This window comes from Scardinius erythrophthalmus (genome assembly GCF_964197995.2).
Source record: "Scardinius erythrophthalmus genome assembly, chromosome: 15".
In the NCBI taxonomy this organism is placed as follows: domain Eukaryota; kingdom Metazoa; phylum Chordata; class Actinopteri; order Cypriniformes; family Leuciscidae; genus Scardinius; species Scardinius erythrophthalmus.
In genome coordinates, this window is record NC_138235.1 from 11,940,177 (window position 1) to 11,965,490 (window position 25,314).

General features: G+C 41.0%; 1 protein-coding gene across 5 annotated transcripts in view; it reads left to right on the top strand.

Moving 5' to 3' along the window:
- The window catches only part of utrn (utrophin), a gene marked incomplete at its 3' end in the record, with an annotated part of 241,125 nt that overhangs the window by 186,503 nt on the left and 29,308 nt on the right, over positions 1 to 25,314 (top strand). For 4 of the 5 annotated variants that reach the window (XM_081386596.1, XM_081386598.1, XM_081386599.1 and 1 more), the window contains 6 exons: positions 159 to 360; positions 938 to 1,023; positions 8,647 to 8,804; positions 11,757 to 11,923; positions 17,085 to 17,196; positions 22,670 to 22,806. In XM_081386596.1, the coding sequence (XP_081242722.1) occupies positions 159 to 360; positions 938 to 1,023; positions 8,647 to 8,804; positions 11,757 to 11,923; positions 17,085 to 17,196; positions 22,670 to 22,806 (862 nt within the window). Of the gene's footprint in view, positions 1 to 158; positions 361 to 937; positions 1,024 to 8,646; positions 8,805 to 11,756; positions 11,924 to 17,084; positions 17,197 to 22,669; positions 22,811 to 25,314 lie in introns of those variants that run through there. The other variant, XM_081386600.1, reaches the window with a different exon arrangement.

Below are 25,314 nucleotides of genomic sequence, written 5' to 3' on the forward strand. Positions count from 1 at the left end.
AGTTGGATGTTTGTACAGTTATACTAAAAAGCTTTTGCTTGCTACACAAGTAGGAGAAGGAGAATGTTTTTCAGCAAAGTTTTGATCATGATCAATAATGTGTGTATTAGTAGTGTCTCTAGGGTTAAAGCGTATTCTGGTGTCTCTGTGTCTGTCAGTGGATCTGCTGGATCTGAGCGTGGCTCAGTCCATGTTCCAGCAACACAAGCTGACGCTGAACTCACAGCAGCTGACGGTTCCCGAGGTCATCAACTGTCTGACGTCTGTGTATGACGGACTGGAGCAGGAACACAAAGACCTGGTCAACGTCCCACTGTGTGTGGACATGTGTCTCAACTGGCTGCTCAATGTCTACGACACGTACGTATGGCACGACAGCACTAGATCTAGATCTACACTGCACAGCGTGTGTTCATGTTGCAGCCGCTTTGAAAACGGATGTTTTGCTTTAGAAATATGCCCAGACTTATACGTCTACATATCAGAATTGCATCAAAGTTTGAGATGTCTCTGGTCTACTCATTGACGTTGCCTTATGATTCTAATCGTGTGTATGCAGTTGTATGAATAACAACATTAAAGAATAAAATATCTTTTGTTTTAGTGCATTTCTGTTGTAAATGAAGTAGGAAACTGATACATGTGTGTGTTTTGCTGAAGGCTGGCCTGGAGCTCAGAGCTGATTGATGTGTGTGTGTGTGTGTGTGTGTGTGTGTGTGTGTGTGTGTGTGTGTGTGTGTGTGTGTGTGTGTGTGTGTGTGTGTGTGTTATTGCAGAAACACTCAAGCTCAGACCTGCAGTGCTTCCACAGACTGTGTTGTACTAAATGAACACTACAAAAATGTATTCTCGAATCAATAATGGGCAGATGTATATTGTTGTCACGTGCTTATCGCTGCCTGTTTTCTCTTATCCACAATGTTCTTGTGTTCCTCAGGGGTCGCAGTGGGAAAATCCGAGTTCTGTCGATGAAGATTGGTCTCCTCTCACTTTGCAAGGGTCACCTGGAGGAGAAATACAAATGTAAGATCTGTCTGTCTGTCATCTATCTATCTGTCCATCTATCCGTCTGTCTGTCTGTCTGTCATCTATCTATCTATCCATCTATCCACTCTATCCGTCTGTCTGTCTGTCTGTCTGTCTGTCTGTGTGTGTGTCTGTCTGTCTGTCATCTATCTCTCTATCCATCTATCTATCCGTCTGTGTGTCTGTCTGTCTGTCTGTCCGTCTGTCTGTCATCCATCTATCCGTCTATCCACTCTATCCGTCTGTCTGTCATCTATCTATCCATCTATCCGTCTGTCCATCTATCCACTCTATCCGTCTGTCCATCTGTCTGTCTGTCTGTCTGTCTGTCCGTCTATCCACTCTATCCGTCTGTCTGTCCGTCTGTCTGTCTGTCATCTATCTATCCATCTATCCGTCTGTCCATCTATCCACTCTATCCGTCTGTCCATCTGTCTGTCTGTCTGTCTGTCTGTCTGTCTGTCATCTATCTATCTATCCATCTATCCACTCTGTCTGTCTGTCCGTCTGTCTGTCTGTCATCTATCTATCCATCTATCCGTCTGTCCATCTATCCACTCTATCCGTCTATCCACTCTATCTGTCTGTCTGTCCGTCTGTCTGTCTGTCATCTATCCGTCTGTCCATCTATCCACTCTATCCGTCTGTCCATCTGTCTGTCTGTCTGTCTGTCTGTCTGTCTGTCATCTATCTATCCATCTATCCGTCTGTCCATCTATCCACTCTATCCGTCTGTCCATCTATCCACTCTATCCGTCTGTCATCTATCTATCCGTCTATCCACTCTATCCGTCTGTCTGTCCGTCTGTCTGTCTGTCTGTCTGTCATCTATCTATCCATCTGTCCATCTATCCACTCTATCCGTCTGACCATCTGTCTGTCTGTCTGTCATCTATCTATCCACTCTATCCGTCTGTCTGTCCGTCTGTCTGTCTGTCATCTATCTATCCATCTATCCGTCTATCCACTCTATCCATCTGTCCATCTGTCTGTCTGTCTGTCTGTCATCTATCTATCCGTCTATCCACTCTATCCGTCTGTCTGTCCGTCTGTCTGTCATCTATCTATCCATCTGTCCATCTATCCACTCTATCCGTCTGTCCATCTGTCTGTCTGTCTGTCATCTATCTATCCACTCTATCCGTCTGTCTGTCCGTCTGTCTGTCTGTCATCTATCTATCCGTCTATCCACTCTATCCGTCTGTCCGTCCGTCTGTCTGTCATCTATCCGTCTATCCATCTATCCACTCTATCCGTCTGTCCATCTGTCTGTCTGTCTGTCCGTCTGTCCAGCCATTCATCCTTTGTATTATTTTCAAAAAGCTTGATCGTATGCTGTAGAATCAGTGATTCAGTGATTCAATACAAATGATGATTATGTCAAAACACAACCAACACCATCAGATCACTTTTTCTCTTTGTTCATCTGGCTTTTATAAACAAGATTTAAGGGTCAAGAGCCCAACTAAAGCAAACATCGATCACCGTAATGGTGACTCAACTTGTGTTTTTTTCTTTTCTTTCTTTCTTTCTTTTTTTTTCTTTTGGTGATTCTGCTTGTTAACATCAGGTATCTTCAATAATGGTCACTCAATTAATCACTTAATTATCTAATTAACTTTAACACTCTTCAGTGCTCATTTAACACTCGTATTTTAACATATTTAACTCATATTCATTTTTGCTCTTTGAGGTTTTGATGTATTTCTGATCATTTGAATGAATAGTGAATATGTTGGTGTTTGTGCCCTGCGGTGTTGTTAGATCACATGTTAAAATCTAAGCCGCATCCCTTTTAATGAAGGTGTTTGTGAAGCAGCACAAACCCCATGATGCCCTTCTCCTGTTTCTGTCCTGTTTTCACCTGAAAGCACAGACTGCACTCCCATGATGCATCTCTCCGTGTAATTGGGCTTTTTGCTCTTTTAAGTTCCTCCTCATCTCTGGAGTCTGTACTCCTCTGAGTGATCAAAACTGAAAACTAAACTCTCAGCGGGTGAATCCCTGTGTGTGTTCGTTTTCCAGTGAGAGATCTCCACGTCTGAATCACTGTAGACAGACGGAAAATGATGCGTCACGCTTGTTGGGATGAAGAGCATGTTTTTCCCATTTCCGGTCAGCAGTTTGAGGTTCCCTCGGCCCGGTCAGCACTCTGTAAAGCAGTGCTGTGTGACAGACAATCACTGACGCTTCAGTGCCGGGGTAGTTCGCTGACCTTGAGTTAACACACCGCACAGTCCAACAGAGTGTGTGTGACTTTAGTTGAGTGTGTGTGGAGTGAGAATAGAGTTTATTGAACTGCTCTGACGCTCTCAGGACAGAGGTCTTGAGTTCAGCTGTGTGTGTGTGTGTGTGTGTGTGTGTGTGTGTGTGTGTGTGTGTGTGTGTGTGTGTGTGTGTGTGTGTGTGTGTGTGTGTGTGTGTGTGTGTGTGTGTGTGTGTGTGTGTGTGTGTGTGTGTGTGTGTGTGTGTGTGTGTGTGTGTGTGTGTGTGTGTGTGTGTGTGTGTGTGTGTGTGTGTGTGTGTGTGTGTGTGTGTGGACATGTTTTTCTACACCGGTGGGGACTTAAACCTGAATGCACACAGACTCATGGAGACTCGTGTCACCGTGGGGACCTAAATTGAGGTCCCCATGGGTACAAAAGCTTATAAATCATACAGAATTAGTTTTTTTGAAAATGAAAAAATGCAGAATGTCTCCTGTGATGGGTAGGTTTAGGGATAGGGGCAGTGTAAGGGGATAGAATATACAGTTTGTACAGTATAAAAACCATTACGTCTATGGAGAGTCCTCACAAAGATAGTGCACCAGACATGTGTGTGTGTGTGTGTGTGAGACAGCTCTGGCAGGGGTCTGCTCTTGCTGTGGTAATCAAGGTCGTCTCCGAAGGTCAGAAAGAGAGAGACTGATGAATGATGATGGAAAATGATACTTATCATTGAAGGACTTTTAGTTCTCTTTACTGTATAATCTGTTTATCCACATTATATTTTAAAACATGAATATTACTGAAGGTTTTGCTTTAAATATCAAATGGAAAAAAAAGACAAGCCAAATTATCTTCTCAATTTATCTAAATAAATGATGCGGAATAGTAAAGGAAAAACACTACCTGATGTGCTCAGTTCATGAGTGGAGAGTGAATGAAATGTTAGGAGCTGTGAAATATGATTTTATCGTTTTTTTATTCATCCAGTTTAATAGAGAACTTTTAGGAAAGCTCTGACAGATTTGACAGTTTTTTTTTATATGCAATCTATCTGTCTGTCTACAGTATCTATCTATCTATCTATCTATCTATCTATCTATCTATCTATCTATCTATCTATTTACATTTACATTTAGTCATTTAGCAGACGCTTTTATCCAAAGCGACTTACAAATTAGGACTAAATTAAGCGAGTCATGAGGAGGCAAAAACAACGCAAGAAGTGCTCAAGATACAAAGTTCAGGCATTATTCAGAGTAGCATAAGCCCGATAAGTGAGGTTTTAAAGGGAAAGGGAAGGTTTTTTTTTTTTTTTTTTTTTTTTTTAATGAGGTTAAGTGCTCACGGAAGAGATGGGTTTTCAGCTGTCTTTTGAATGTTGTCAGGGATTCTGCATTCCGGATGAGGGTGGGGAGAGCGTTCCACCAGCATGGAACTGTGAATGAGAATGTTCTGGAAAGTGATTTTGTGGCTTTCTGTGATGGAACCACGAGACGTCGCTCTTTGAACGATCGTAGGCTTCTGGTAGGGATGTAGACTCGTAGGACTGAGTGAAAGTAGGTGGGAGCTGAGCCTGTGATAGATCTGTAAGCAAGCGTCAATGCCTTGAACTTGATACGAGCAGCGAGAGGTAGCCAGTGCAGAGATGAACAGAGGAGTGACGTGGGCCCTCTTGGGCTCGTTGAAGACAAGACAAGCTGCAGCTTTCTGGATCATTTGCAGAGGTTTAGTTGCACATGATGGAAGTCCAGCCAGAAGAGCATTGCAGTAGTCAAGCCTAGAAATGACCAGGGCCTGGACGAGAAGTTGTGTTGCATGCTCAGTTAGGAAAGGCCTGATCTTCCTGATGTTGTGCAGTGCAAACCTGCATGATCGAGCTGTCTTTGAAATGTGATCTGTGAAGGTCAGCTGATCATCAAACGTTACTCCAAGGTTTCTGACCGACCTTGATGGGGTGATTGATGATGATTCTAGCTGGATAGTGAAGTTGTGCTGTAGAGACGGATTGGCGGGGAGGACGAGAAGCTCAGTCTTTGCCAGGTTGAGCTGCAGGTGATGCTCCTTCATCCATGTCGAGATGTCCGCCAGACAGCTTGAGATCCGTGCAGCTACTGTGGGATCATCTGGTTGAAATGAGAGGAAGAGCTGTGTGTCATCAGCATAGCAGTGGTAGGAAAAACCGTGTGCCTGTATGATGTGTCCCAGTGATGTGGTGTAGATGGAGAAGAGCAAGGGTCCAAGAACTGAACCCTGGGGAACCCCTGTGGTCAGTTGATGTGCTCTGGATACCTCGCCTCTCCATGCGACCCTGAAGGACCTACCTGTGAGATAGGACTCAAACCAGTGGAGTGAAGTTCCTGTGATGCCCAGTGATGAGAGGCTGGACATAAGGATCTGATGATTCACAGCGTCGAAGGCAGCAGACAGATCCAGGAGAATGAGGACTGAAGATTTGGAAGCAGCTTTTGTGATCCGTACGGCTTCTGTGACCGACAGTAATGCAGTCTCAGTAGAATGCCCTTTCTTGAAGCCAGATTGGTTGACATCCAGCTGGTTGTTTAGAGACAAGAAGGATGTTACTTGGTTGAAAACAGCTCTTTCAACTGTTTTCGCAATGAATGGTAGGAGAGAGATAGGTCTGTAATTCTCTACAGATGATGTGTTTAGTGTTGGTTTTTTAAGCAGTGGAGTAACCCGAGCCTGCTTGAATGCAGTAGGGAATGAGTTGATGATGTGTGTGAGTGCTGGTAGAAGTGTGGGAGAGATGGCTTGTAGAAGGTGTGAGGGGATGGGGTCTAGAGGGCAGGTGGTAGGATGACTGGAGAGGAGAAGTGTAGATACTTCTTCCTCGGTTAGCGGAGAGGAGGAGGAGAGAGGGTGATTGGCTGTGGAAGGGGTCGGTCTGGGCTCCAGTGTATGTGGAGCTGAGAACTGACTGCTGATAGATGTTGTTTTGTTGGTGAAGAAGTTCGCAAAATCGTCAGCAATTAAAGAGGAGGTGGGTGGCGGTGGAGGTGAACAGAGGAGAGAGTTGAATGTCTTGAAGAGTGATCGTGTGTTAGAGGAGCTGTTGATCTTGTTGTGGAAGTATGAAGATTTTGCAGCATGAACATCAGCAGAAAAGGAAGAGAGGAGAGATTTATACATACTCAGGTCAGATGTGTCTTTGGATTTGCGCCATTTCCTCTCCGCTGCCCTGAGTTCGGTCCGGTGTTCACGAAGAACCTCAGATAACCAGGGGTTGGAGGGAGTAGTGCGTGCTGGCCTGGAGGAGAGAGGGCAGATATTGTCTAGAGAAGAGGTTAGAGTGGAGCATAAGGTATCCGTTACGGTATTCACATCCATAGATGAGAATTGTGAGGGTGGGGGAAGAGAAGATGACACGGCAGAGGAAAGATTGGAGGGAGAAAGTGAGCGCAGGTTTCGTCTGAAAGTGACTGGTGGTGGGGTTGGAGGTGCAGGGGTAGAGAGTTGTAGACTGAAAGTAATGAGGAAATGATCTGAAACATGGAGAGGTCTCACCAAGATGTTGTCTGTGATGCAGTTGCGTGTGTAAACCAGGTCCAGTTGGTTGCCTGATTTGTGAGTTCCTGTGGTGATGAGTCGTTTGAGAACGAAAGAGGCTAGGAGAGAGATGAAGTCTGTTGCATGCGGCTTTTCGAGATGAATGTTAAAGTCACCAAAGACTAGAAGTGGGGGGCCGTCCTCAGGGAAAGTGGACAGCAGCACATCCAGCTCCTCTACGAAGTTTCCCAGCTGACCTGGGGGGCGATAAATGACTACAATATGGATCTTATTGGGAGTTGTAAGTGTAATAGCATGATATTCAAATGAGTTGTTGTTGCATAGAGAAGAGAGCGCTGAGTATTTCCAATTGTTAGAAATGAGAAGCCCTGTACCCCCACCCCTCCCAGACTGGCGAGGGGAGTGAGAGAAGGAGAAATTGCTAGAGAGAGCAGCGGGGGTTGCTGAGTCTTCTGGACGAATCCAGGTCTCAGTCAAGCCCAGGATACTAAGAGTAGAATGAGATGCAAAGGCTGGAATAAAGTCAGCTTTATTGACTGCTGACTGACAGTTCCATAGACCCACGGAAAGAGAGAGAGGTGTGTGTGAGGATGAGAAAATGGGACGCAGATTAGCAGTATTGCGCTGCATTTTGCGCGTGATGAAAGGGCGTTGCCGAGAGATAACAGGAATGTATTGAAAGCACATGTTGAGTAAGGTGGAAAATAAGATAAAAAGTGGGAAAGCAAAGGGAAAAGGAGATACTTAAGTGCCTTTCTGGTGTCCTTGCTTGGTGGAGTCGCGCAGGTAGAGTCACTGGTCTTTACCCGAGTCGTTCTTCACACGAGGAGGCTGAACACGAGAGCTGAACGCTTGCGCTGATGCTTCCGCGACAGCACGCAAATGACATAGATATAGATATAATGCTATCACCGCTTGAGTGAGGAGAGCTGTGTCGGTCCGGCAATTAAGTCAATAAAGCGAAAATGGGCCAAATCAAAACTAGCTAGGAGCAAATACTTAAGTGCAATAAAACTGCAATAATAATTTCCACACGCGGCTGTTTATAATGTAGCAACGCGTCTTAAATAAAATACAGAATTATGTGAAGTTAAAAATGAAAAATAAGCAGAGAATCGAAGATAGGCTTACCTTGAGTCAAATACAACACTGAAATAACAGGAGAACTGAGTATTCTGAAAAACCACTTGCACGCTCTTGCCGTGCGTCCTCTATGCTGACCGCTGGTCCTGAAGTAATGACCTGAAACTCCTCTATTTATATCTATTCTACAGTTGCTGTGTCGGTCCGGCAATTAAGTCATTAAAGCGAAAATATCTATCTGTCTGTCTGTCTGCCTGTCTGTCTGTGTATATCGGTCTAGTTTTCTGCCTGTCTCGTTCTGTCTTCCTGTCTGTCTAATTATCTGTCTGTCCATCAATCCGAGAATGATAGATATTTCCATCCATCCATCTTCATGTCTGTCAAGATTCTGAGTTTATCGTCTCTTTTGCGCTCATGTCTCAACATATTTTGCTCTCTTAACATTTTACGAACGTGAATTAAAAAATATATATTTTATAAACGTATTTATTTATATAGTCCACTTTAGCCATTCTACTAACTATAAGTAATTTTGCAACAACGTCAACTAACTATTAGAGTATTAGTAGACTGTTATGTTCGGGTTAGTAGAATAAGTTGATATGGTAGTTAGTAGACCTATAGTCAGTAGAAGGTTTGTTGAGGAGCATCACAATAAAGAGTTAGCAGATATTAAGCAGACAGTCTACTAATACTCTAATGACAGAGTTGACATGGAGTTACAGTTACTTATAGTCAGTAGAATGTCTAAAGTGGACTATTGAAATAAAGTGTTGTGCTGATCTGTGTGTGTGTGTCTCAGGTCTGTTTAATCAGGTGTCGTCCGCGGGCGATACGTGTGATCAGAGGCAGTTGGGTCTCCTGCTTCATGATGTCATCCAGATCCCGAGACAGCTGGGAGAGGTGGCGGCTTTCGGCGGGAGCAACATCGAGCCCAGCGTCCGCAGCTGCTTCCAGCACGTGCGTGAACACACACACACACACACACTGCTGTGTTATTCAGTTGTGAATGATTGAAGTCGTCTGCTTGTGATATCCTCACACCACCTCACTCCAGATCGGTGTGTGTTAATGCTGTTGTCAGCTTGAGTGTTCATGTGTTTGTCCTTCAGTTATTCCACTAGTGTCGATCCTCCAGCGGTTACACTGGGAGGCTGTAAATACACACAGAGAGAGAGAGAGAGAGAGAGACTGAGAGAGAGGGGGAGAGAGAGGGGGGGGGGAAGGGTTGCCCGGTTGAAGTGTTTGCTGCTTGATTTTTATTTCTGAACACTTTTGCAAGACACTCTGTCCATCCATCTATCTCTGTTCCCGTCCGTCTCTCCTTTTCCCTGCCTTTATTTCTCTCCATCTCTCTCTCTGTCTTTTCTTCTGTCTCTCTCTATCTTTCTTTCCATCTATCCATCCATCCACCATTTGTTCTATCTATCTATCTATCTATCTATCTATCTATCTATCTATCTATCTATCTATCTATCTATCTATCTATCTATCTATCTATCTATCTATCTATCTATCTTCAAACTTTTTCTATCTACTGTATCTATCATCTTTCTATCTATCTGTCTATTTGTTTATCTATTTGTATCTATTGATCTGTCTGTCTGTCGTTCTTTCGTCTGTATATTGTTCTGTCTATCTGTTGTTCTGTATATCATTCTATCTGTCTGTCTTTTCTGAATCTATTTATCTACCGCTCTGTCTATCGTTCTATCAGTCTAACATTCTACTGATCTATAGATGTCTTCTCATCTGTCATGTTGCCCGTATCTGTCTCTCAGTCTGTCTGTCTGTGTGGTTTGATTGCACTCAGTGTCAAGTCTGAAGTGTTTTGAAGAGAGAGAAATAGTCGTTTATAAATGAGTGAGGAGGAAGAGGAGGAAGAGGTCCAATCAGAACTGACAGACAGGAAGAGATGTCACTGCAGCAGAATAACAACACTGGAAATAAAGGCTAGGTGTGATTTTTAAAGGAGGAGGCCAGATTGCAGAGCAACATTTCAGATGAAAGCTGAGAGAGCAAATAAACGATTGATGAGAGACGGACGAGTGAAGGGATGACAGACAGACAGGACAGTGTCACACCTGAAGCCTTTTGAAGTCCATCAGTGCTGATCACCCGAACGATGGATTTCTGTGTCTCTTGTTGCTCACGGGTGTTTGACTGGAAGTTTAAGAGCACAAAACATGTCAGGAGGTCAGAGTTCAGAGCTGTAGGTTATCCAACCCCAATTAAACACACCTGAACCAGCGAATCAGTGTCTTACTGGAGACTTCCAGGCATGTGTGTTGAGGCAAGCAGGAGAGTCTGGACAGCCCGGCACTAGTCAAAGCGTGATATCAAGCAGATCTGTGAGAGATTTGACACACACACACACACACACACACACACACACACACACATATGGGTGCGCGCCGTGCTGTCTGGGACGAAAAAAGGTTAGATTCACTCCTGAGGCCCAAACATTCATCTGTGTGTGTGTGTGTGTGTGTGTGTGTGTGTGTGTGTGTGTGTGTGTGTGTGTGTGTGTGTGTGTGTGTGTGTGTGTGTGTGTGTGTGTGTGTGTGTGTGTGTGTGTGTGTGTGTGTGTGTGTGTGTGTGTGTGTGTGTGTGTGTGTGTGTGTGCGCGCATCTGTGTCAATGCTACGTGTCCCGCCGCTGACATCGCTGCCAAGATTGTTGCTGCTGTACAACAGAATTCCTGCCAAAATCACTTAAACATTGTCTTATTTGATCATTTATTTGCCATTGTCTTGTTTGTTTTGTACGTCTGAAATATGAGAATTTGCTTGTCGCAGAGTTCAAATAATTACAGGAATGTAAAAACAAACACAAATCATGTTTACAGTAGTGTATTTACAGTGGCATACACAACTAGGATAAACATTCAAACACAGGCTGTTTTTAAAGTATAGCCACAAAACGTGAACAGTAAATACTTTAAAGTGATAGTTCAACCAAAAATTAACATTCTGTCATCGTTTACTCACCCTCATGTTGTTCCAAACCTGTTTGACTTTTTCTTCTGCAGAACACACACACACACACACACACACACACACACACACACACACACACACACATAATACTGATATTAAGAAATATATAAATAAAAGTAAATAAAGACAGGATAGTTATCTATCCCTTTAATGTGTTACAATCATTAATAAACCATGTCTGTGTGAAATTTTAACTTCATGACCATGTAAAGACAGTAAACCCTGTAACTTTGACATGATATGTGCAATAATACCAGAAAGAGTCTCTAGATATAATTCAAGTGCGCTGGAATTATCTCAGTAATTATGTCTCAGTATTCATATAACATATTCCCACCACTAAAATCGATGATTTACAAGCTTTAAATCTCAAATAATATATATATATATATATGTGTGTATTCAGAAAATACAATACAGGCTCTTTAAAAATACATAAGCCGCACATTACTGATGTTAAACCCTTCAGAATGTCTTGCCTCATTGACTTCCATTGTAATTACATTAGTTGTTTGTCAAAATTGTTTCCTTTGGCAGTGTCGCAGATTCTGTCCATTAAACTGAACTTTTATTGACGCTGGTTTATAGAGAAGTTACTGATGGACTGTATGACAGATGAAACGTATGACATATTATTCTTCACATTTAGCTAAAATTCCTTCTATTGCACTGGTTAAAAATCACCCAGTACAGGGTGACATCACTGAATGCTCATTCTTGATGGAAATATTCATGAGGCTGTTATATCTCTATAAAAGCAGCCGTGCGAATGACAGTCATTTATGGTGGTCTGGTAGGAAATGTTCTTCATTTCAGTCAGGCTGCGTTGTTTACGAGTTATTCACTCATGCTGTTTATGGGCTTTCTGAAATCCCTCCCTCATTGGCTGTTTGTGCTTGCGCTCTTTTCTCAGGTGCCCAATAAGGTTGAGCTGGAGCCGAGGCAGTTTGTTGACTGGATGAGGCTGGAGCCGCAGTCTATGGTTTGGCTTCCGGTCCTGCACAGAGTGGCTGCGGCAGAGACGGCCAAACACCAGGCCAAGTGCAATATCTGTAAAGAGTTCCCCATCGTGGGCTTCAGGTACACACACACACACACATTTATGTAAGTAGATATCACCCTGACAAGGTTTATTATGACTTATTACACGGCTCTGTGGAACACTTGATTCTGATTGGTCGATCGCGCCATCCAGCGGTGTGTTATTCCCAGATAACAACCGCTGAAAACAGAAACACAGGCTCATCCGGGTCACTGAAGAGCAGCGCTATTCGCTTGATAGGAACAGTATCGTGGACTCTCTCTCTCTTGTTTCACACAAACGCAGCTACTATTGATTTGTACACAGTTGGATTATAAGATGCAAACAGGTACGATTTTAAAACAGTTTAAATGTGGCAAGTAGCCGTGTAATAAGCGGGATAATGTACATCCAGCTGGTTGTTATCTCAGAATAAACCCCCTTCAGGCTGATTAAGACCCCTCCGCTTCACATTGGGGTCCTGATCACCCTGTCAGGGTTTATTCTGAGATAACATATTGACTGTACATTAGGTAGAACAGTAAAACTTCACAAATTGTACCGGTTCTTGCATCAAAGCGACAGATTTGAGAAGTAGGTGATTCTCCCTAAGTGTGAGAAGTGTGTGTCCAGTCCTGCTCCTGAAGCGTCGCTGTCCTGCAGAGTTTCGCTCCAACCCCAATTAAACACACCTGAACCAGATAATCAGTGTCTTACTAGAGACTTCCAGGCAGGTGTGTTGAGGCAAGCAGGAGAGTATGGACACCCCTGCACTAGTCAAAGTGTGATATCAAGCAGATCTGTGAGAGATTTAACACACACACACACACACACACACACATGGGTGCGCGCCGTGCTGTCTGGGAGCAAAAAGGTTAGATTCACTCCTGAGGCCCAAACATTCAACTAAATGTCAGCATCTGATAGCACTCTAAATAAGAGAGAGAGAGACTGATGAAAGGGACAGTCGTACAGTCCGTGCTGTTCAGTCTGTTCTCTGATCAGCTCTGACACTTTTCAAAGTTCAGCTGTAAGCTACAGTAGGTAGTCGACCAGAATGCCTATACCGCCGCGCTAGCTGCCGCGGCAAGAATAAACCAGTCGCATTTCAAAGTCGTTCGCGAAATGACCGCCAGGTGGCGCTAAGGGAAATTTTGCAACGTAAGTGGGGCTAATGTCAATTAACAGTGAGGATGAAATACTACAACTGTGGTAATTTCCAAATAAGCCTACAACAAACATGAAAAATAAAAAAAGAGCTATTGACATTTGCTGTACAATAATAAAACAACCTAATATTTGGTGCAGTTGAAACTGCATGTTATAGTAATAATTGTATTATTAAATAATAAAGAAAATTTGGTTAATGTTGTTTAAACAAACGATACCTATATATAGACTATTATTTGAACGAACGGTGAACTATTATATATCTCTATGGCCGGGTATCACTGTCAGTCATCTCAATTTCGAGAACGATTCACAAAACAATAATTTAGCAGATTAAAGACGAGCTTCATCATCATCATTTTCTGGTGCGATCGGCTGATAATCTCCTTCAACAGCACCAGAAGGTTTTGTCGTCCGTGTCGCGCAACAGAGGCTCTACTGGAATGTAGCAAATTTATGTTGTACTGTGCCATTATTAATTAAACAAAACGCTTGACTTTAATAATCTTTCACCTATATTTAAGCATCAAGAACGGTAAAACATAGACGCTGTCGGCCAACATCGGTTAACAGCAGTGGGCTGTTAGTAGGCTTCAACCCCTGTTAATAAAATGACAGACAATGAATAACAAAGCATTTCAGAAGTTTTTATTTTTGACAAATAGCCTTTTAAACTACAAACAAAATTATGAGGATAGTAGAGTTGAGATTCGAGCTCAGAACGCTTGAAGCACCGCGACGCACACGTTAAAGCGTTGACCACACTGCTGTCGTCTGAACTCTGCTTTATGAACTTGAGCTTCTTCTTATGCTTAGCAAAGCCTCATTGATGTGACATTTTCTATTGTTTTATGTTGAAATGTTTTAATTTATTGAAGAAAATTATGCTAATCATAACAACCTACTGTACGCCTATTTAATTCTTAATTAATGTTAAAACACGAATACTGCCGAGTGCCGACTAACATCGGTTAGCAAGTCCTGACAATATTTTAATTTTATAATCATTTAGTTTAATTTCACTGTTATGCTTCAGTTCATACATCTAGGCCTACTAACAAATTAAAATAACAAAAAGTATTAGACACATAACCTTGACATGCATAGCTGGAACGGCGGCGGTAAAAGTATTATTCTGGTCGAGTACCAACTGTAGGCCTGTCAATGTTCTCGCATTTATAGTTGAATTCATTCTGTGTACTGTCATTGAGCAGAAATATATATATATATATTTCTAAAATCCTGTTAGTTATAATGTAGTAATAATAACATATGCTTGGTATTAAAATGACTAGCCTATAATTTATAGTTATGCACCCACAATCCCATAGTTGGATTTTTGTAGTTTATGGTGAAAAAACAGTGTGAATTTATTTCTAATCATTTATCAGTAAAAATAAATATAATGATATATATATATGTATATGTCTTAGAAGTATTATATATAATAAATGAGCAATTAAAATGTATAACTAATTAATGTATTAATTAAATAGAATAAACTTTTAACATACTTTTAAAACCTTGCATTGGCAGTCTTTGTATGGAAGAATTTAACAATCGTTGAAGCTCAACGTGTATAATTGTAGCTATTGTATAAGCAAAACTCACCATTGATGGTAATAATGGCAAAAGCCGCCAGAACACTGCAGTAAATAATAATTATAGCTATACAACATTTTTATTATGTTATGAAATATTAATAATATAATATCTTCTTCTTTGCTTTGAAATTTATGGACAGCATTAATATCAGGAGTGTGCACATGTACAGCACCATAAATACATGCTGATCAATGTTCCCAGGCTCAGAGTTAATGAAGGTGTGTGTGTGTGTGTGTGTGTGTGTGTGTGTGTGTGTGTGTGTGTGTGTGTGTGTGTGTGTGTGTGTGTGTGTGTGTGTGTGTGTGTGTGTGTGTGTGTGTGTGTGTTGCAGTGTGCGCTGAGGGGTGTATTGTGTGTTGGTTCGTCATCACGCACCTCCATGCTGTATTTTTAACAGACACTGTGTGCTCTTGTCACAATAGGTGGTGACCTTTTCAAATGTCATGCATACATACATTATGCCCATGTATTACTGATAATGCTGCCATATTTAGAAGCTTTGGCTAAGTCTCGCTGACAGCCTCCTCCATCTCTCGAGGACTGGCCGCATCAGACCGGACCATCTTGTTTTCTGAGACGTTTGTTTGAGGCAGAGCTCAGTGGTGAGATTCAGCCGGACGTTTGACAGAGGAGATACGGACTGTGTTTTGTCAGTGATAGATAGTAGAGAAGACTAAATGGAACGAGAGAGAGACACGGAGAAATATAAAGTCTGAGTCAGTCAACCTGGATTTATTGAGAAAAACTTTGTGTTAATGGAGAAGAAATCATGCGCCATAATTTCGTTACATTGATGAATTCACTTACAAAGCCATGCAAATGTCATTAATTGTTTAGCAGATTAACAGTTACTATTTGTGAAAGCAGTAATCCTCAAGAGACTGAGGTGATTTTGCCATGGTCCATTATAGGAATGCAAGGGGAGGACTTCAGATTGGTAGCAGAAACATTTTCCCCATGTAACATTAAGTCCATAAAGTGTGGACCAAGTTGTTTAGTTACTTAAAGGGGTGGTATAATGTCCTTTTCACAAGATGTAAAATAAGTCTCTGATGTCCCCAGAGTGTGTGTGTGAAGTTTTAGCTCAAAATTTGCCACAGATATTTTTATACAGCATGTTAAAGTTGTCAGTTTTTGAGGGTGAGCAAAAACGCACCGTTTTTGTGTCTGTTCCTTTAAATGCAAATGAGCTGCTGCTTCCGGCACAGGGGGCGGAGCTTCAAGAGCTTGTGTCCTTTTACCTCACACACACATGCACTGAAAATTGCTAAAACTTTTAGCCTTTTATGTTCAAACCAGAGTCAGAAAGATGGAGAGACTCGAGAAGTGACAACATGTAGACAACATTTCTGAATGGTTAGTTGATGAATTTATATAGCTTATGTGTAGTTATCTTCTAGTCATTGATTAACATATTCTGTCTTGATAATCTATGAATCACGTTCCCGGGGGCGGGGTTTATGTAAATTTTAGGGTTGGTGATGTCACTAACCCGGGAGGAATGTTGTGTAGTCTCTACCAGCCGTTTGTTGTAGTTCTTTAAAAGCAAATATCTCCCTTTGCTTTGAACTTTGAGTGTTGTAACTTTGCAGATGTTGTTTATGCTCAAACAGCAACATTACACACTAGCTAAAGTTAGAAAAGTGAAATCATATTCAACCACCCCTTTAACTATCAACTGGCAGTCCTATTTAAATGGTTTTATTTTGAATTTTCATACGCGTTTCATGTGGACTTACGTGTTTTGTCCGTCATTACAATGGCAGTAAGTGCATCGCATTACATAAAGGTTATAAAGTTTATTGTAGCTACATGGGTTCTCAATTTTGTGTCATTTGGCCTAAATCTCATGTTATAAAAGATGAAGTGACTTCATTAAATTGTATTTTATAACATTTTTTTTTTTATTACCCAAATCACACAGAAAATAATATAAAATAATTTAATCATTTATGCAGCAGCACGGTGGAAATATTGCACACTGAAGGAATTAAATTCTATTGAATTTGCATTTCCTGGAGAGACCAGAAGGAACCAAAAACAAACACCACACACAGCGCTGGCCTCCTCCGCGCTCAATTTACATTTATATGAAGAAAATCTGTTTAGTAAAAATACTTTTAAACAGTGTTTTAATGATGTTATTGAATCAAGCGTGACAAGACTGGAGTGAATGAATATTCTCGAGAGGACTGAATATCAGGCAAATTCAATAACGAGTGGATTATAGTTTGACGGAACTACAGATTATCTGTGGCTGTTGTGGAATTAAGGATTTTAAAGGAATAATCTAAAAATGTAAATTCTGTCTCATCACGTCACTCCAAACCTCTGTGTCTTTCTTTCTTCTGTAAAACAGAAAAGGATCAATGTTCACGCTGCTTTTCCGTACAATGAAAGCATGTTATCTGACTAATAGTGTTTTTTTTTCCCCTCTTTTTGCAGATATCGCAGTTTGAAGCACTTCAACTATGACGTTTGCCAGAGTTGTTTCTTCTCCGGTCGCACGGCGAAGGGTCATAAACTGAACTACCCAATGGTGGAGTACTGCACACCGGTGAGTTACTCGCGCGTGATCGCCTGCCCTACAGTCTTTCTCTACCCATCAAATTAAGGCATGTGGAATGAAGCTCGCAAACTAGAGCTCATAAAAGAGACAATTCGCATGAATGGACATTACAGTGGGCATTCAGTAGTGGTAGAGCTATGGCTCTGTTCCAAAACCTAGTGAGCAGCCTTACTATCTATTGCCTATATAGATATAAATATTAAGTAAAAGATACATTTTTATTTAAGTAAAGGAAACCTGCAATGCTGTTTTATAATCTTAGCTCTCATAGGAGGCATAATCCTGCTAGATGCCTTTAGGAACTGACTTCGCATCAGGAGCACATCTATATAGTTTTTCTTCCAGCTGGGACTGTGAAGTGTGTGGTTGGTGAACAGGAGCCCGTGGTACGAGAGTTGGCTAGTTTCTCCTCCACCTCCTTCTTCTCATGTGCGCAACCTGAAATTTGATGTGTTTAACTCGGCAGTTCATTTTCGGAGCGTGAAATTGAAGAGCTGTCACTGTCATTGATCAGCATGACAAAAGGAAAACAAATGTATTTTTGCTCTCTTCGACTGTGTGCAAATTCAGACAAATTAGACTGAATAATGATGCAACTTAAAAACGATTCAACTTTAATCACCAGCACTTGAGAAGAAATGTTTCCTTTTTCATTAGTCATAAAGATGGTTGACTGGAGGGTTGAGCTGACGGGACCCCCTGAGGGACCCTGAACAACACAAGGCAGCTGAATCGCCCACAAATGAAGCGTCATGTCATTCCAAAGCTGTTATTGCGTAAAACACTGGAGAAAGAACAAGGAGAAATTTTGAAGAATGTTCACGCTGCTCTTTTCCATTCAACGAAAGTTGTTAAAGTCACAATGAAACTGAAGTAGAGAAAGATCTTTTCTCCCTTATTGTGATGTACATTCAAGTATAATGGTTTATCAAAAAAGAAAAAAATGTAAGTCGGTTCTACACGTCAGTTGTTGATTATTGGGTATTGAGATGTGGGCGTGGCACTAAAAATGAATGTGATTTTGTAGGCGATGGGAAGAAAGGGGCGGGTTTAAGTGGACTAATTGACTGGAGAAGCTGGCATACGTCACCAGAGACAAGTCTGTCGATTTCACAAGAAGATCCAGTTATGGCATTTTCATTAAACTCCCTGAAACGCCTGCATTGCAGTCTTGAATTTTCTCCCACTTCACAATATTCCTTATTTAAATAATTCAGGCAAACGCAGAATAAAGAGGCGGGGCCTAGTTGAGTTGGTTAGTAGCAAAGAATATAGAATTACACAAGATGTGTCACTCATATTATTTTGAATGGGAAAAAGTGCAATGCTCAATATGGCAGAATAAGTCCCGCCTTCTAAATAAGAGCCAATCGGAGATTGGTGAAGTCATCGCATCACTGCAGCCGTTAGAAGCTCTGGTTCCCATAGAAACAGTCAGACGTGCTTCCACTGCGCATTAGCTTGATCCAGCCTGAAAAAAATTGTTTTATGTCATGATTCGAGCGTTTAGTAACAAAATTTATGAGACAGTTGTTGTCAGATTTCATTGGTGGTTTCAAATATGAAATTGAATCGTAATCTTGGCGAACAGTTTTGGAGAATTTGATGTTTCCCCATTTAAAGAGACAGGAGCTGCACTTCACTCTGCCCGAGAGGCGTTTCAAAGATGGCCGCCGAGTGAAATGACTTGTCTTAATTGACTTTGTTAGTAGTGTGTTGAAACTCATGGGCTGAAACACATTTCCCAAACACGCTCAAAGTGCTTGTCCAATCACAACACACTGATCCAGCCGACCAATCAGAGCACAGTGTGCTTTTCAGAAGGAGGGGCTTCATAGACACAGGAACTAAACAGAGTTACTGACAGACTGGGAAGAGAGGAGCTGCAACAATGGACAAATATGGGGGAAAATAATAGGTTTTTAAACATTCAATCATGAAAACCTGTTCCAGTTGAGCCTAAAAAAGAAAAATCAAGACTTTGTAAAAGGGCATATTATTGCCACTTTAATTTCAGGACGACTTTAAGCTCCAGAGATGCACCATAAAAGTTGTCTATAAGACTTCTGAAATCCACAGTAAAGAGGAACACAACTGCTGTAGGTTCTAAAGCTCATTAGCATATGCACATATTACAATTTTAGCGTTCCAGAAATAGCCTTTGTGTTATCCATATAACCAGAACCCCCATGCTAGCAGTGAGGCACCACCATAACCCTGAACAAAAACACTTTAGCCTCAGGTCACTTCATGTGGATCATTTCCGTAATACGTTTATGGCGCTGTTCTATGAAGCATCAAATAAACGTTCCACAGGCCCAAGAATATTGATCATGTGTGTCATATTACTTTCATAAAACAGTTCTATAAAGAACTAGTTAATATCGAGTGACATTTCCAACCCAATATGGACGGCTTTTTTATTTTTGCTTCGCCAACAAAAATGGTTTACAATGTTGCGATCTATAGAATTGTAACTCTAGGAAAGAGAAGTGATGCAGTGAAACATTTCAGTGCTCAGACAACGACGCTCGTCCTATTAAATTACTGGGCCAGAACTAACTGTTATATAATAAGATTGTGTTGACAGTGCAGAGCTAGAAACTGCTTTCTGGAGACCACCAGCCGCTGTTTAATACTTTCCACGGGCTGATATATTGTTTTTTTGTTTGGATCATCATCATCATCTTTATCCTGTCATTTGTTGGCATTTTGTTTTTTTGTTGGAGGCAGCAGTAATCCTGAATCCATCACTCCCGTCAGACCTCGACCACACACACACCAGCAGTTGTGAAATGTCCGGCTACTTCATCTTGACAGGATTTGCTTTCAAACCCACATATCCCAGAAACACCCCACTCCACAAACACATGTTTATAAAACACATTTCATTGCGATTCAACAGCAAATATTGTCATCAGAATTCAGAGAGCAGAAGATCAATATTGAACAGAATATGCTTTTTGTGGCCCTCAGTTGGGCTGTTACACTGTTATTGCTTTTTCATTGTGGTGATATTGCTTTTTGTTGTTGTGATATGGTTTTTATTAGTTGTGGGGTACGAAGAGTTTCTTTATCCCAGTGTCAGTCTAAATGAGTAATGTGCTGTGTTCAGCTCGCGCTTACAGCGGGAACTTTACAGTCCTTTTTAATAGGAAAACTTCACCCAAACATGAAAAACACCATTTACTCATGTTGCCTTATTTGTCTGATAAATCTTCCTCCGTCGAAAAACACAATGTGTAAATACATACAAGATTGGTTTACGGACGAGATTCATTCTTCTCATGTTAATGGAAAAAGGCCCTTTGAAAGCATGTAGTTTTGGTTTATCAAGCTCAAAAAAAGCAATGTTTTGTTTAGCAATGGTTACAAACTCTCTCTCCGCCTCCCGACAATCGTTAGTATAAATGTGGCTCATTAGCCGAAAAATAGATGACACAAAATAACATAATAAGGTAATAGTGTAGTGAAAATTGGATATAGTGACAGCCCTTATTTAAAGTCGTCTGATGCCATATGATAGCTGTATGAGGAGCAGACACAAATTAAAATCATTATTTAATGAAAATATCATAGCCTACATATTATACATATAACTACGTGCTTGGCATGCATTTAAAGTCCCCCTGTAGTCCATCATTTTATCCCTTAAAACTCATCTCTGATCACCAAAATGACATATTTAAACGTTTTTTCCTTGAATTTTTCTCTTAATGCCTTAAATAGTTTGCATGTAACTTGACACCCTTGCCTCATTTAGTATACGCGGTTCTATGAATATGCAAATGAGCCCCACCTCCACTCACTCACTCACTCAGCTCAGAGATCCACTGGTTGACGATCACACGTTGATCTGATTGGTTACAGGGTAGTTTTTGACGTCAGAAACACCAGCGGTTTCGAAGCGTGTTTCTGAGACTGTCTTTGGTTCACTGCAGTTTTAAGGAGGAAATACTCAGCAATGCTGTCGACTTATGAATTTGCACATGGTTTGTCTTAAAGCATATTAAACACCACATAGACTTTAGGAGAAACACAAAACCAATGCCGCCATCATTGATCCATCTTTCTGCAGCATGTTTACATATGCATATGTGCAAAAGAGATATGTTCCTCACAAAGAAGGCTAAAACAAATGTATTCAGGTTGGTCTAGCTCACTTTCATGCATGTTCTGTCGTAAGAAAACCTAAAGAAAAATGTAAAGGCAATTTGCTGTTGTAATTAAACAACGTGATTTTCTTGTTTTCAGCCGTGTTGAACTCTCATGAGAGATCTGGAGTTCATGGGTTCTGTTGGTCTGTGGGTTTACTTGAGTTTAACAAGACAAACTGTTGGAGACACACTCCTTCTGTAATATATGGACTGTCACAACCTTGTTGTTCGGTTGGTCTTCTAGTCTGCAAGAGAAATAGGATTTGGTTTGCTAATATATGCAGATGAAGAAGACTCTGTGCGGAGACGTAGACGGAGAAATCCTGGAATGAAACACCTCAGCTCGGCTCAGTAGACAAATGAAGGATGAGATGCGTGTGGATGGATCAGTGTGGGATCTGTGGGGACGTGTGTGCTTTGAGTCTGCCAGTGTGTGTGTGAGAGAAAATAGTAGAGAAGTTATGGGCTGATGAGCTCTATGTGCTCTCTTTATACTGCATTTTACGTGTGTGTGTGTGTGTGTGTGTGTGTGTGTGTGTGTGTGTGTGTGTGTGTGTGTGTGTGTGTGTGTGTGTGTGCACTCATACAAATAAAGATTGTTTATTGGCTTCATGGTTCCATGAAGAACCTTTAAAATCCACGGAGCCTTTCCATTCCACAAAAGATTCTTTATAGAGTTTTACAATGTTCTTCACACTAAGACAACAATAGTTCTTCTATGGCATCACTGCAAAAACCCAATGTTGAGTGTATACATTTGTATGTGCATATTGCTTACACTTCTGCTGTTTATTTTATGCCCTTCTAAATCTAAAAGTATCACGTTTTCCATTCAATATGAAGCATCACAACTGTTTTCAACATTGACAATAATAACAATGTTTCTTGAGCATCCAACCATCATATTAGAATGATTTCTGAAGGATCATGTGCAATGTAATGATGGAATGATGCTGAAAATGTATTTCTTACACAATTAATTTTTTTACTTACAGACGCCAAACTTTTGAACAGTCGTTTATATTAGTAACTGTTCAATTTTGTTGGATTTTATTTTGTAACTGCAGTGGAACAGCAAGTGTTTAGATGAGAAGAATAATTCATACTGTAATGAATTTAAAAGTTTGAAAGTTTAGTGTGAAAGATTCAGAGTGACACTGCTAAATAGACTCTACCAACGCCTGCTCTGCAAAGCGGTCACCACTAGTGACTCTCAGCCTTTATTCTATTGAAGTTGCTTTGAGCAGTTGTTAATAAAGTAAATCCACTTCCACATCCATCATCTCTCTTCCTCTTCTTTTCAGACCACCTCAGGAGAAGACATGCGGGATTTCACCAAAGTCTTAAAAAACAAGTTCCGCTCAAAGAAGTATTTCGCAAAGCACCCTCGCCTGGGATACCTGCCCGTCCAGACGGTCCTAGAAGGAGACAACATGGAAACGTAAGCATCTTGAAGGAGAATATAAGCATGTAATATCTGCAGTTGCAAATGTTTTAATTGGACTGTCCTCAGGCTCTGGTTTTCTGCCACCTCCAGTCATTAAGTTTCTTCAGCGGAGAGCTTTTACACTCTTCACACAACCAGCTTATTCACAGTGCAGGGTTTGAAGAACTGTCGAGAAGTGTCGGCATGTCTCGCTTCATAATGCAGATATTCTCTCTGCACAGAAATGTTGATATATCTTGAAATATCTCTACCAAGCCGCTACTCTAAAGATTCAAACACTCTTCCAAAACCTAGACCCTGTCTTGCCGTCCACTGCCTTCGTCTCAGCCTTCTAAAAGTGCGGTACATTAGCAAAATTTCGTTTGCAAAAAAGATCCATTGTCAATAGTGGAGCTCACACAGAAGTCACTTTCAGACCTATCAGCTTTCTGTTGGTCAGTTGCGTTATCTAACTTGAACATGAGCGAAATCAGTGTGGGTTTTGCAAATATTTAACCAATGAAAGGTATTAAAAAGAGCTTGTGACTCAACCTCGTAACTTGAAAGTCTTAGCATGATTTTGGTAAGATCTAAGATATTATTATATGATATAAATTACATAGTGCACCTTTAAGCAGACAGTCTACTAATACTCTAATGACTGATAGTTAACATGTAGTTGCAAAGTTACTTAGTTGGCATGTAGTTGCAACGACGTACATGAATGTCTAAAGTGGACAATCGAAATAGTGTTACCAAGTATTATGACAGATGCAAGTGTCTGACCATATACATATAAAGCAGTGTTGTGCGGTTGGGTTATAAAATGAGCAGTGTTCCAAATGGAAATGCTAAAATGATAGTTTACCCAACTATGATGACTTGCGCTTCTAAGAATCCTGGAAATGTGAACATTTCTCTCATTTTGCCTGCCAAATTAGATGAATTTTTTTCCACTGAATTTGTCGCAATACATTTTCTGCTAAAGATACATGTGATGCTGTCTTTATAAACAAAAGAAGGTGTCTTGGAAGGCAGCAGGATTTAGCAGCCTGTCATCTGGAACAGCCTCAGCGTTGGGAACGTGCCTACCGTATAATGTCTTAAAAAGCAGCCCTGTTTTTGGAACAGAGCCCAAGTGTGGCCAATTTATGAAAGCAGAGAGTTACAGTTCCCACTTCTGCCTTATCTTCCGTCAACTACCATTGATTAAGGCACTTCTGGTTTTCCAGTGGGACCATTTCATGAATTTGTGTGGGAAAGAGTCTTCCGCTAAATGACAAGGAACGTCAGATGACCCATTTCTTCAGTTGGTGCTGATTATAAACCCCCACGAGCAGAGCCGGAATGACTGTCGTTCCACGTTAACGTGACATTGAGCCCAACTGAGCTCGCTGTGATATCAGACCATTTCATGTAACGTTCGATTTTCAGGTTTCTGAACAGACATGCTGCGGTGCGCGACAGCATCGCCACGTGTCAGATTTAACAAAGAGTGATGACCGCGGTTGGAATATATTCAGAGCAGATTGCAAGAGCAAAATGAAACTGTGCAGTTTTGGTTTTCATGAAATTCAGAAGCGCCAGGGGATATTGACCGACTTTTATTAGAGAGCTCGTGTTTGTTGACTCTGTCAGCACTAATTCACAGAACTCCGCGCTCTGTACATAGTGATACAGCAAACCAGCCTTTTAACAGCCTAGATAACTGGATCGCTTGGTTTTGGACATGGCTCATATTTCAGCCACCTTTCCATCACCCTGAAAGTCAACATGAAATCATAATGGATCCTTTTGACTTTCTCAATACATTTTCATGGTCAAACATATCATCAGTGCACATTATTCTAGACAATTGTGGAGAGGCGGGCTTTATTTTAAACTAAATAATTGGATAAGTCCGCCATGCCTCGCCAGAGAGTCAGTTGTTTCACTGGAAAAAATTTCGTTTAACATTTTGATTGAACATTACATGGTTAAAGTCACCATGAAACCAAAATTGACAACTCTTATATTTACCTACTGAAATCTTGCCATTAGTTTACACAGTTACGCAATGTTGGTTAACATGAATGTAATGATTGCAGCAATAATAGTTAATAATAATGATAGATTAGTACAAGTGTGTCGAGAAGCTCGAGATCCAATCAGTTCCTGACCTACTGGAATTAATAAAGTTAAATGAGCCGCGGATGCCATTTTATGTTAACTTTTGCTCTTTAAAAATGAAATAAAAGGACACTTTTCTTGCCTTGACTGACCTTCTTACAAAAAAAAGAAAAGAGCTTTCAAGTCATTGTGTCTGAGAGTCTCATCCTAGACTTCTTGTCTCCACATAAATTGTGAAAAAGGGCAAAATGCCTCATTCCTGCAGCGTGATGGATTTGACGACGTGATCTCATGAGTATTCGTGTGTATTTCTACGTATAGTGTGATTCTACCACACGTACATTTACTTGTGCTTTCATATACAATGAAACATATGGAAGCTTGTTTCCTTCACAGGATAAAAATTTAAAAATA